This window comes from Mesoplodon densirostris, chromosome 8 (genome assembly GCF_025265405.1).
Source record: "Mesoplodon densirostris isolate mMesDen1 chromosome 8, mMesDen1 primary haplotype, whole genome shotgun sequence".
NCBI classification, from domain to species: domain Eukaryota; kingdom Metazoa; phylum Chordata; class Mammalia; order Artiodactyla; family Ziphiidae; genus Mesoplodon; species Mesoplodon densirostris.
In genome coordinates this window covers 109784824-109797849 of record NC_082668.1, presented here as the reverse complement: position 1 = coordinate 109797849, position 13026 = coordinate 109784824, and the positions used below count along the sequence as shown (strand labels likewise).

The following is a 13026-nucleotide window of genomic DNA, read 5'->3' as shown; positions in this document are numbered from 1 at the left end:
TGCTTTTTTGGGGCAACAATGAGATAGCACGATTTCTTTCTTCTTTATGTATTTTGAGAATTACGTACATTGATAAGTTTTCTATGTTTTGAACCAATCTTTCACTCTTGGTTAAAAGCCCTTTTTAGTCGTAATGTATTTTAGTTTCTGATTTTTGCATCTGTGTTGCAAGTGAAAAAAGCCTATATGTAACTTTCTAATAAGGAAAGTAAATACACACCAAAACAAAGGATTAGATATATGTACCTATTTTTGCGTTATTTGTTAAAAAGAAAACATACAGGTAAAGGTATGCTTCATTTTTCTTACAACAGAAACAGAGTGTGTGTACATTGCATGTCTGCAAACTCCTCCAATGGGGTATGTTCTCACCTGTTCCTCGCCTTGTACTGAATTCCCTATGTGGGTTGATACTGTCACCATCAATCCAGTCACTCGCTCCAGGAAGAACCACTGAAGTCTCCACTCCTCCTCCTACACCTTCCACACCAGCCATTCACCGAGTCCCAAAGATCCTCATACCTCATACCTCTCCTGGGAGGCCACGGGACGAAATAGGCAAGGTCAGGAATTTAAGAAAGACCTGGCTCCACTCCCAGTGCAAATGACTGCATTGCCTTGGGTAAATTACCGTACCTCTCTGGGCCCCAATTTCCTCAGCCATAGATAGATAAGATACTATCAAGACTAGAGAGTTGTGGTAAAACATTAAGTAACACATGTAGGTACCTAACCCAATGCCTGCCGTCTAATGCATGACCAGATGTTAGCACTACGTCAACAAGGTCTCCTCCATTCCCCTCTGTCCAGTCCCAGGTGAGTCCTTCCAATCTTCCTCTGGTCTACGACAACTGTCCTCTAGTCTTTCTGCTATCTGGACATTGCTGCCAAAGCTCACGTTCTACAATACAAATCTAGTCATGTAATTTATCTGCTTAAATCTTCTCACTGGCTCCCAACTACCTACTAGATAAAGTTTCCAACTCCTCAGCATAGCTTGTAAGGCCGAGCTCAACATACCTTCTGCCCTATCTTCCCCTACTCCAAGTGCTTTGTCTTGAAACAAAGCAACGCATCTTCTGGTTATGTTAACCAGACTTTCAAGTTTGATTTTTTCAGCAGAATAGGTTTTCTTAGATTAGCCTATACCACAATGAAACCAATTTGCCCTTCTAGCGGTTTTAAGGCTTTAAGGAGTAATTCTAGAGCCAACTAACCTCTCTCAGAGTTCCGATTAGATGCATGCTGGCTGAAAGGCCCCCTTGAATTCACTACTCTTCGGGTGCTGGTAGTCCGTCATTAAAGTATTATGTTATTTTGAAAGAATGTATCATCCATGACTTAGACTTGTTCTCAATGAACAATTTTCTTCCAGAAGTGCAATCATCCTGCTATCTTCTCTCTCCAAATAAATGAGTTTGATTCTATTATAGTTTGCTCCTGAAGTCAGGAAACACAGCTCAGAGAAAAACATTTCAGCAATGTTATTTGTGTGGACTTAATACGAAAAGAAAGAAAAGCCCTCTAACATCAGAAAACCTCCCTAAAATATACCCAATTCAATTTCATGTGTGGTGGTGTGTAACATGGTAAGTGAAAAGATGGCATTCATGGTCATAAGAGACTCTTACAATCCCTGCTAGCCAAAGATAGTAACAGGGGTCTAATTAGAAACTACGGAGAAAACACAAAATAAACAGAATGACCTTTAAGTCTTATAATCTTTTTAAAGAACCCAACATGCAAGTCACCAAAATGACCTCTAATTTCATAAAAACAAATTATAACTAAAGAACCAACACTCCATGGTGATTTTTGAATAACTATTTCTTTCACTTAAAAAAATCGCATGTCCAAAAAATCCCCATAAATAAATATATTATTTTACAACAAGAAGGAAAAAAATAAGACCTGCAGAAAAGAGAACACACCACAGATTTTACCTCAAATGGCAGAGCTTGGGATTAATTTTTTTAAGTTTATTTGTCAATTAAAAAAACTCACTAGTGGAATAAAGAGCTTAATATAAGTATGCAAAAAGGAAGCCCTGTGAAGTTTTCACCAGGATGAAAGGGGATTAGCTTTGTAGTTCTTATAGTCCTCTTCACAGAAGAATGCAATTTCAGTTTCATTGGCTGAAAAAAAAGAAAAACAGAAAATGGGAAAAAAAATTGAATGTAAAAGTAGATTTTAAACAAGTATGGAAATCCATTTCTTTGATTCAGTGCTTTAGTTGCCTAAAGTGAGAAAGGTAAGTTACTTGTTTGGTTTCACATTTCACAAAATCAACAAGAAGTATAAGTGGTAGTTATAAGACTCCAGAATTCAACTGACTTAAAAGAAAAATAACCAAAAACATTAAAAACAAGAATTAACACATGAATCTGGTTTTCAGGAAATCATAAAATTGCTCATTTATAGTCCACTTAACAAGTCCTAGAAATAATAAGCCTTTATTTTTTTCAAATTTGCTACTCAGTTACTGAAGAAGGAGGAAAACACTTTTTCCCCCCTCTGAAATTGGCCTGTAGGTATAATCATTTAATACTTAGAGGATCAGTAGAATATTTTACAGATCACTTTACATTCTCCCTCATGACCCATCAAAATATGTGTCTGAAGAAGTTAATATTTTGCCTGCTTATGATTAATTCATGAGGCTTCAACAATATGCAAAGTGAAAGACACAAATTGGCTTCTACCGCAATACCTTCAAATACCTCTAATTATTCACAGGGGATATGGCACAGCTAAAGGACCCACAAAGGTTCAGAGCAGTCACAATTCTTTCAACTTAACAGGTCAAGGACTCTGTCTTCTAAAACAATAAGTCAGCAACATTATTAATTCAGACTGGAGACAAACCTGATGGAAAGCCTTCCAATTATTAAACATGTGATTCTTTAAGGCGTCACGCCAACAAGTTCCACATTTGTTTTTTAAATTAAACCAGAAGTTAATACAGTCTGCTTAGCTTTTACAGAAAGAGCAAAAGGGCCTTCAGAATCTTGACAAGAAAACAGACAAGATTATTTGTAAGGAATACTGATCACACAATTAACATATCCTCCTAAAACTGACAAGTAAAACTCTTCAAGCTAAATAAATAGGATAATAAGGAAGGATGCCAAGGATTACCACTGGTCTCCTAGTTTACAGCTCTCATCTCATTAGAATTTATCACAGAAGAACGAAATTAAAGAACTTAGCATGACATTTCATTAAAAATGTTTTTTGCTGGTTTTAAGAATACCAAATTTAATGTTTCTCAAACCTAAATTACCATGTTCTTTACAGAAAATACAGAAATACTGAAAGAGGAAAATAAAATCACCCATACTCTTAGATCCTCATTCCAGTCCTACTGTATCTTCAAGATTAGATGAAGATTAATCTTGATAAAAATCAGATTACAAGCTCTTGTCACAATAAGCCTGGATGTGCGTGGAGGGTGTAGGGGATGGGGAGACACAGAAGAAAGAAGCTGGGAATCAATGAGAGGGACTGTAAACAAATGCACCCTGGGCAAACAGTAAGTTAATGTGCAGTGAAATTTTACAAGAAAATAGCATTTAAAAGAATGGCTAAGAGCTCTACACTTGGAATCAAGGGGCTTCAAAAAATTCAGCATTCAAAGAGAAGATATTTTGAGATCTATCCTTCATATAAAAAGCTCCTGGGGTTTCCTTGTTTAAAGAGAAGCAAGCCCAAAGGTACACTACATAATTTGCAAGTGATTCTAATATCCTCCTCCTAACGGAGAATGAGTAAAAGCCCCCTGTTCTTAATAATCACAATGCAAGGTTTCATCCATGATGTGCTATTTACATACAGAACTTTACATCGTGCTTTGCCCACACAGCACTTTGCTCAATACACACTAACTGTCATTACAATTTTACTTACTGCAGTTGACATTTATCTCTGTACCCCTTCTGAGAAACTAATATATCATATGGCTCTTCAGGTCACCAATAACAGATTTAGAATTAAGCGGATAAAAAGAAAGAACTGACAAAGCATTTTTGTTTTGACACATAGGTTCTCTTCGTTCTAGTTAACTTACAGATCAATCCATTATCTACATAATACATATAATACAGACTCAAAATGAGATCATCTAGGTAAAGATTTTATTTTCAGATGAATGAATTTTTTCAGGAAAACTAGATTGACAAGTGGGTTAAAAACTCAAATGGTCCAGGCTGATAAAATTTTTCACCCTTAACAAATTGGAGAATAACCAACAAATTAAGAGTTAGTTGCTCTGAACATTCAAAAGAAAGACATAAAATGGATTTTAAACTTTAGTAATGTGGTCCTCAAACAGAAATCCAATATAATGTTTTTTTTAATCTATAGAACTCTGTTGAAAATGTTTGAATGATTTCACGTATTTAGACTGCAAATTTACTTGCCAATTAAAATGAAAACAAATAACGAACGACTTTCAAAACCTCTACATACCACCCTTTCCACCATTATCCCTTAAATTCCTGCTTCCCAAATTCTATTTAAAATGGCTCCAGAAGAACCCTCGGGAAGTTTACCACACGCTGGTCCCCTAGGGCACCTGATTTTAAATTAAATGTGCTGCAGGCGGCAGTGCACTCAGGTGCACAGTGCTTTGGCACGTGAATCTGAAATGAATGTGCATTCTCAAATCCAATAAATACACTCCAGCTCACTCCCTTTGTCTTACTATCAAATGAACTCAAGTAAGAACTCTCCAAATACATCTGTGGTTCATTTTAATACTGACTTTCAAGTTTAATAAAATGAACACAAGCTAGGACATCACATGTTGGATATGAAATTAATAATTAAGAATTTTATAAAGTTTCCATTATAAAATACACATATATACACCTTGAACAGGAAAATAATGACTTCAAATTTTTTAAATATAAGAAAAACCAATTTTTTTTTTTTTACAACTACTCTTTAATTAAATTGTTACATTTTCATTGGTCAACAATCTTGTCTGTCTTATTCACAGTTGTATTTTTTGGGGGGGCGGGGTACGCGGGCCTCTCACTGTGGTGGCCTCTCCCATTGCGGAGCACAGGCTCCAGACGTGCAGGCTCAGCGGCCATGGGCTCACGGGCCCAGCCGCTCCGCAGCATGCGGGATCCTCCCGGACCGGGGCACGAACCCGTGTCCTCTGCATCGTCAGGTGGACTCCCAACCACTGCGCCACCAGGGAAGCCCAAGAAAAACCAATTTTAAATGTAAAATCTCAAGAAAAATTAAGTGCAATGTACTTAAACTCCTCAACTAACTTATTTCAAAAAACTCGCCTACCAACAAGGATTTAGTGTATAGTTTCTAAATCCCTAGGCTTGTACTAGTCAGTACCAAGGTCGTGCGCGGCACAGCAACTGTCATCTGAGGAAAGAGACTGAGACATGCATCCTGACTGCAGTACAGGTAATTAATTCAGGGCAGACTATCATCGGGCGGGCTGTAATGTGAAAATAACTGCAGATTATTGGCAAAAACAAAAACAGAAACAAAAAAACCATGAAGGGCCAGGTGTGATTTCTGCAGCAATTTGAGACCAAAAGGACAAAGTTTCACCCTCTCCCCTGGTCCAGGACTATACCCCATCCTTTCAAGTTTCACAAAATCCTAATCTACAAATCATTCAAAACCATGCTCTCTGCTGAGTTATATTTTTAACTTTTCACCAAGGGAGGTCAACAATCCAACAGATAGTTCCAAGCTACTGTGTCTTTTTATTTCGTAGCTGCTTGAGCATCTGTTTTCAAGCCGGCAGAGAAGATTTCAAACTAGTTTGAAGAAAACAAAATAGTAAAATGAATCTGACCTTTGATAGACTGGACACTGGGATTTCCACAACAGCGAGGGGAGGGCAAAAAGGGAAGAAACATGTCTGGGAGGTTCCTTCTGACCCTCTTGCTCTGGGATCTCAAATTCCCTGGTCCCACCACCTACTTAATTGAGTACCAGACCATCGCTGTTATGATGTTAACGTGAACAGCTAGTTTAACGCGCTGTCAAAGGAGAAAAGCATGTATGCCCCAAGATATTACTACCAAAAAGAGAATGGGAAAGGGACCCAAACCTTCAGGAAACACAAATCAAATATGATCCTGATAAAGAAGTGGGAGCCAAGGAATCCTATAATATGAGCTGCTTCTCCAAGATCACCCCGAGGTGCTAGGCACAAAGACTGGGTACTGGTTGTGGGCAGACAACAGGAGTGACACACAAGATGACACAAGAGGAGTGACACACCAGATGAAAACAAACCACAAGGGAGTGTGGGAATTATTACAAGATCTGGCTTGATGCAAACTCTTCCCACAGATGAGCACTTATGGTTTGGCCGCCTGTATCTTGTTTTAAAATATTTCCAATAAAACATAACTGACTTTAGAAGAGTTACCCTACCCCAGTTTCTTTCCTAAACCAGAGAAGATTCAAAAGATAGCAGCAGTAGAATGTAGCGAAATGAAAGACATAAAATATAACCCCAAAAATATTTGACACACAAATTTATTACTTAGGGGAATTAGTCCATAAAACCACAATTGTTAATAACAAGATGAAAATCTTTAAATTATAAATAATAATTCTAGGTAAGGCCTTCTTCTTCCTTCCACAAAGCAAATCTTTTTATTTATGTATTTTAGAACTAAATCCACAAGCAAAAACTTCCCTGGACGTCAAGTGTAGGCAGAATATACAAGTGGAATCTGCAATGTAGATAAAAGGCCAGAGAATTTCTCGGTGAGAAAAGAAATCTTCAAACCAGTTTGTTCCCCTCATTTCCCCCCTCACAGTCTCTTTTCCTTTCATGGTTTTTACAGAAAAGTCCTAATGATACATTTGTTACATTGGCTTTATTCCCATGGCAATTGGCTGTGATAGCAGAGTGACAGCTCTACCGCAAGATCAAGTGGTAAAAGGGGAGAGTGATGACTTAGAATTTTTCTCTTAAACCTCTTAAAACCCTAACCAGGCACGGCACCAAGGGAGGGAAAATTCCCTAGAAAAATCACACACTTCAAGTATCACTTTTACCATCTACTTGCGCTTAGAATGTTTTGCACTGCTCTAGGCAACAAAGGGGAACATGCAGGAGAGGGGATCACTCCCCACAGGGACCAAAGTCACCCTCAGGCAGGGCTGCAGGCTTGCCATGGCAGGAGAGCAGTTTGAAGCACCACCCTGAAACCAGTGGAGAACCCACAAAAAGGATCTGATGCTGATCTAAGATCTATGGCCTTAAAACAAGAATGACAAAAAGAGGGATTTGATTTACACCTTTATAGGTGGTTCCTTACTTAAGTCTGAAATTAATAACAATTAAACCAACAACTTAATGTTTTAACAAATTCAAAACATTTGCCAATTGCTTTCTCCAAAATGGCTTCCAAATAAACTAAGTCTTTTTGAGGGCCTTTACATGCATTGCTCTAGATGCTTTCATACACATTCTTTTATTCAACCCATGACAACCCTCTGAAATAGGTTTAATTATTTCCGTTTTGTTCTACAGAAATCAAAGTAGAAGTTCAGAGAGGCTAAATGGCTTCCACGTTACAAAGCAAGCAAAATGTAGAGCCTTCATTCAAACCAATTTTCTCCAAATTTAGGAGTGTATTCCTTAAAATTGGGTCCTCACTTTACAAGTAATACACGTAAAGAGTAGAAAAAAGTTTAAATTATCAATATAAGAACAATTAGATAATGTGGAGAATAAAGGGAAAAAGATTAATTACTGGCAATGCCACCACCCAGAGAGAAACCATTTCTATAATTTTAGCATATGATCTTTTCTCCATATACATATACAGACATGTAACACATACATTTTAAAATAATAATCATATCACACAATATAGTCTATTTCCATTCAATAAACAAAGCTCTACATCAATGAATCCCAAACAGAGAAGGTGAGAGAGAACACCTCAGAAGGCATATCACAACCTGGGGGGAGTCACAGAGTTGAGGAAGCACTTCTGTTGGCTTGGTAATAGATATGACAGAAAATCAAGTTTGAGAAAGTCTTACTGGTCAAACTGACCTACAGAAAGTTAGAGGTAATACAGCTTCCGAACAATAGTACGAGAGAACATTCATTTCCTAACACTCCCTCAGATACTACCACTGTTCTTCACGTCTGCTAGTCTTATAATCACTGCTCGTGGAAGGTCACCCAGACAGTAAGTGGCAGAGTCAAGCTGTGAACCCAAGCACTCTGACTCCAGCCTCTAATTCTTAACCACTAGAGTAGAAAACTACATAAAACAGTATCTATTTTCATGTGCATTTCTCTCATTTCTAATAAGGCTGAACTATTTTTTATGTTAGCTATTTCTTCTATTAGTAGAATTTATTTCTCCTTTTTATACTAATTATATAAGACCTCTTTATAAAGTCAGGCTAATAACTTTTTCTTTGTCATATATACTACAAATATTTTTTCACAGTTTATTGCCTCTCATTTAACTCTATGTGGTCAAATCTATCATTTCTCCCAGATTTATGGCTTCTGGCCTCAAAGGCATGCCCTTTCTAAGGGCATGCCCTTCTCCCCAAGATTATGAAACTACTGACCTACATTTAAGAAACATTTTTTACATGATCACATTTAACCTATAGAGAATTTATTTTGGAATGAAGACTAAGAATTTAAATTTGATTTTCCCAAATGTTTTCACAAGGGGCCCAACATTTTCTGGCTACTTCATTCTTTCCCCCACTTATCTGAGATGTCAAAATTTTGTTATTCTGTGAAAGTTCTTTTAGTTGGTTTTTGGATTTTCCAGTCTTTTCCATGGAGCTATCTGTCAATTCCTATATCAGTACCAGTCTATTATACTAATTATAGTTTTATGCTTAACAACAAGCAGTTGTTAAGTGCCACCTGCTATAATAATATAATAGCAATTGAAGAAATAAATGCCAAATTGAAAATTGTTTTTCCAAATAATAGCAATCAATCTTATGTATTCACAATAAGGAAAGACACTGAATCTAGCCAACAGTGTAGACTTAAACACAGTAAACAAGTCTGAGGTTATACAACATGGTATTTAAATCATATTTAAATTGGAAGATATGTCAGGAACCCACTTTAGCCCCATGTGTCATTTAAAAATGAATTCCTGACAGATGTGACGAAAATAACTCAATAAAACACCTGTCAAAACAATGTAAGGCTTCCTAACATGGACTTCATGAACCTTAGAGTGCTCCTTAACCAGTGCAATAGAAAAAACATTAGAAAGTAAGTATGATTTGTGCTGTTTCATTAGAGTCACTGACCACAAAGGCATGTCAGAGGCATAATGCCTTCAACTGCTCACATCATTCTTACAAACTTCATCCAACTGCTACATCATTTGTGAGTGTACACATAAGTCGAATTATAGTGACATCTAATGGTCATAAAACATGTCACACAGCACTTCTTTAAACTAAAACTACATGCATATTCCAAGTTGAAAGGCTAAATCAGGCAATTTTTCAACTGTGCACACTAGGCTCCTATTTGAAATTTCATGACTTGGTCGGCCCAGAGTGATCTGGATGACTATCAGAAAGTACGCTGCATGTTACACCAACAACATCTCACTTCATTGTTCCGCATGAGTTCTACCAGGCCCTATTCTCTTAAACTATCTGTTCAAATGATGCTGATATGAGTAAGTAGGTTATTAAGTGAGTAATAACCTGTCAATCACTTAAAATAACCCTCCGCAGAATTCTGAGCATACCTTCTGGAAAGAACTATTTGCATTCTGAATGTTTGGAGAGCAGATATCTACTTCCCTGAGTCAAATGATGTGAATCTACATCACTCGTGTCCTCCTCCTCTGAATAATCATAAGGTAGTTGTAAACAGCACCAAGGGTACCGTTTACACTGCACTGTTATCCAAATATAATCAGCCAGGTATCACCATACAGGCCAGGAAAGCCAGGGCCCCCTCCAACTCTACATGGCACACACACTCTTTCTCACCGATTCCAGCTGCTTTCAGGGTGCTGTCTTCTTTTAACAGGAGTCTGTCATCATCTTCCAAACTCAACACAAGTTCATTTGTCTAGAAAGAAAGAAAATCTGCATTTTACCAGTACTTATATGTGTTTCACACTTGGTAAGATTCCTCAGAGACAACTGAATTGTTACTTTGGGTCACAGCAATAATTTACATTCTGCTCCCATCACTGTGGGGAGAGAAGTGAACAGATACACAGTGAGAACCTGCTAAACGCACACACTCCATAAAGCACTGGGGAGACAGTGCTACAACACAGAGCTTTGGAGCTGGATCTGGGTGAAAATTCAGGTTCCACCAGCATCCAGCTGCGTGGTCTCAACAACCACCTCTTAGGGGTCTCAACGAACAAACCTCTCTTAGAGGTGCTCTTATGTGCTCATCTGTTAAAAAACAAAAAAAGTAGGGGGAGGGATGCATCTTCTTACTACCCTGTGGAGAAGACGAAAAGAGATGAAGCATATAAAACCCCCAGGACAGTGTCAGCCACACAGGGAGTACTGCTAGCTGTCACTGTTCTGTTATCATCATCACATCCTCACAATAATCCAGGAGGAGTCAGAGAGGTTAAGATATAGGCCCAGAGTATGTGGCTAGTCAGCCAGGAGGCTGAGGTTCCAGCTTTGGCCAGTCTTTTTTTTTTTAATTTTATTTATTTTTTTATACAGCAGGCTTTTATTAGTCATCCATTTTATACACATCAGTGTATACATGTCAATCCCAATCTCCCAATTCATCACACCACCACCGCCCCCCACGGCTTTCCCCCCTTGGTGTCCATATGTTTGTTCTCTACATCTGTGTCTCAACTTCTGCCCTGCAAACCGGTTCATCTGTACCATTTTTCTAGGTTCCACATACATGCGTTAATACGCGATATTTGTTTTTCTCTTTCTGACTTACTTCACTCTGTGTTACAGACTCTAGATTCATCCACGTCTCTACAAATGACTCAATTTCATTCCTTTTTATGGCTGAGTAATATTCCATTGTATATATGTACCAGATCTTCTTTATCCATTCGTCTGTTGATGGGCATTTAGGTTGTTTCCATGACCTGGCTATTGTAAATAGTGCTACAGTGAATATTGGGGTGCGTGTGTCTTTTTGAATTATGATTTTCTCAGGGTATATGCCCAGTAGTGGGATTGCTGGGTCATATGGTAATTCTATTTTTCGTTTTTTAAGGAACCTCCATACTGTTCACCATAGTGGCTGTATCAATTTACATTCCTACCAACAGTGCAAGAGGGTTCCCTTTTCTCCACACCCTCTCCAGCATTTGTTGTTTGTAGATGCCGTTCTGACTGGTGTGAGGTGATACCTCACTGCAGTTTTGACTTGCATTTCTCTAATAATTAGTGATGCTGAGCAGTTTTCATGTGCCTCTTGGCCATCTGTATGTCTTCTTTGGAGAAATGTGTACTTAGGTCTTCTGCCCATTATTTGATTGGGCTGTTTGTTTTTTTAATATTGAACTGCATGAGCTGTTTATATATTTTGGAGATTAATCCTTTGTCTGTTGATTCGTTTGCAAATATTTTCTCCCATTCTGAGGGTTGTCTTTTCGTCTTGTTTGTAGTTTGCTTTGCAAAAGCTTTGAAGTTTCATTTGGTCCCATTTGTTTATTTTTGTTTTTATTTCCATTACTCTGGGAGGTGGCTCAAAAAAGATCTTGCTGTGATTTCTGTCAAAGAGTGTTCTTCCTGTGCTTTCCTCTAAGAGTTTTATAGTGTCCGGTCTTACATTTAGGTCTCAAATCCATTTTGAGTTTATTTTTGTGTATGGTGTTAGGGAGTGTTCTAATTTCATTTTTTTACATGTAATTGTCCAGTTTCCCCAGCACCATTTATTGAAGAGGCTGTCTTTTCTCTATTGTACATCCTTGCCTCCTTTGTCATAGATTAGTCGATCATAGGTACGTGGGTTTATCTCTGGGCTTTCTATCCTGTTCCATTGGTCTATATTTCTGTTTTTGCAAAAACAAAAACAGTCTGACTTCTGAGAGAAGCAAATTTGCCTCTGCTGAAAGTCCACATATCTAAACACCTTGCTAACCAACACTTGGTCCCATGTCACGTTAACTAACATTTCTCGTGTGACTTGGGGTGGGGGTAGATGGGATTGCTCTCCAGTGCTATTCACACATCATAAACACAGGAGGATTGCTATCTGCCCTTAAAGAGCACCTAGTAGTGAGCACTAGTTGGGCACATAGTACCACCTGTCAACCAGAACGCAGCTGTTTAGTGACGGATTCTCTTTCTAGAATATGGCTGAGAGGGAGGCTCAACCATAAGGCCTCTCAGCAGCCAAAAGAGCTGACCCAGAAGCCATGCTCCAAAGCTTCACTCACTAGAGAGCACAGGGGCTTAAACTCCAAAACACACAGATTAAAAGAGGGAAAAAAAACTTCACTAAAGAAATCATTAATTAATTAATTTAATATTTATTTATTTGGCTGCACGAGGTCTGAGGTGCAGCACACAGGACGCTCCATGCTGCACGCGGGATCTTCGCTGCAGGCTGCAGGGTCTTTCGTTTTGCAGCATGTGGGATCTAGTTCCCTGACCAGGGATTGAACCCAGGCCTCCTGCATTGGGAGTGTGGCGTCTTAACCACTGGAGCACCAGGAAAGGCCTAAAAATGTCATTTTCGAATAGGTAATACATACTCACAATACAAAATTCTCCAAGTACACATGGACCGAGTGAGAGGTAGTCTCCTCCCAACCCCATCCAACTCGTTCTTCTCCAGAGGATTTGTGCTGATTCTTATGTATCCTTCCAGAGACTGTCCCTGTGTGTGTACATGCAGGTGGAGATGTGCATGTAAACGTTTTCACACAAATCGTGGCATATTATATGCTGTGCTCTAACACCTTGTAAGAGCTGCCTCATAATTTATCAAGGTTGCAGCATATTCCAAGGAAAGTATTAACTCTCCCGCTCTGTCCCTATTGATGGACATTCAGGTTGTTTCCCGTC

At 38.4% G+C, this 13026-nt stretch overlaps 1 protein-coding gene across 1 annotated transcript in view; it reads right to left on the bottom strand.

Moving 5' to 3' along the window:
* Window positions 1–1964: 1964 nt before the first annotated feature.
* C8H2orf76 (chromosome 8 C2orf76 homolog) overlaps window positions 1965–13026 on the bottom strand; it is an 89833-nt gene continuing 78771 nt past the window's right edge. Inside the window, exons 6-7 of the mRNA XM_060106682.1 lie at window positions 10003–10084; window positions 1965–2135 (exon numbers count right to left, since the gene is read on the bottom strand). Of these exons, the coding sequence (XP_059962665.1) occupies window positions 2059–2135; window positions 10003–10084 (159 nt within the window). The 3' untranslated portion in view covers window positions 1965–2058. The remainder of the gene's footprint in view (window positions 2136–10002; window positions 10085–13026) is intronic.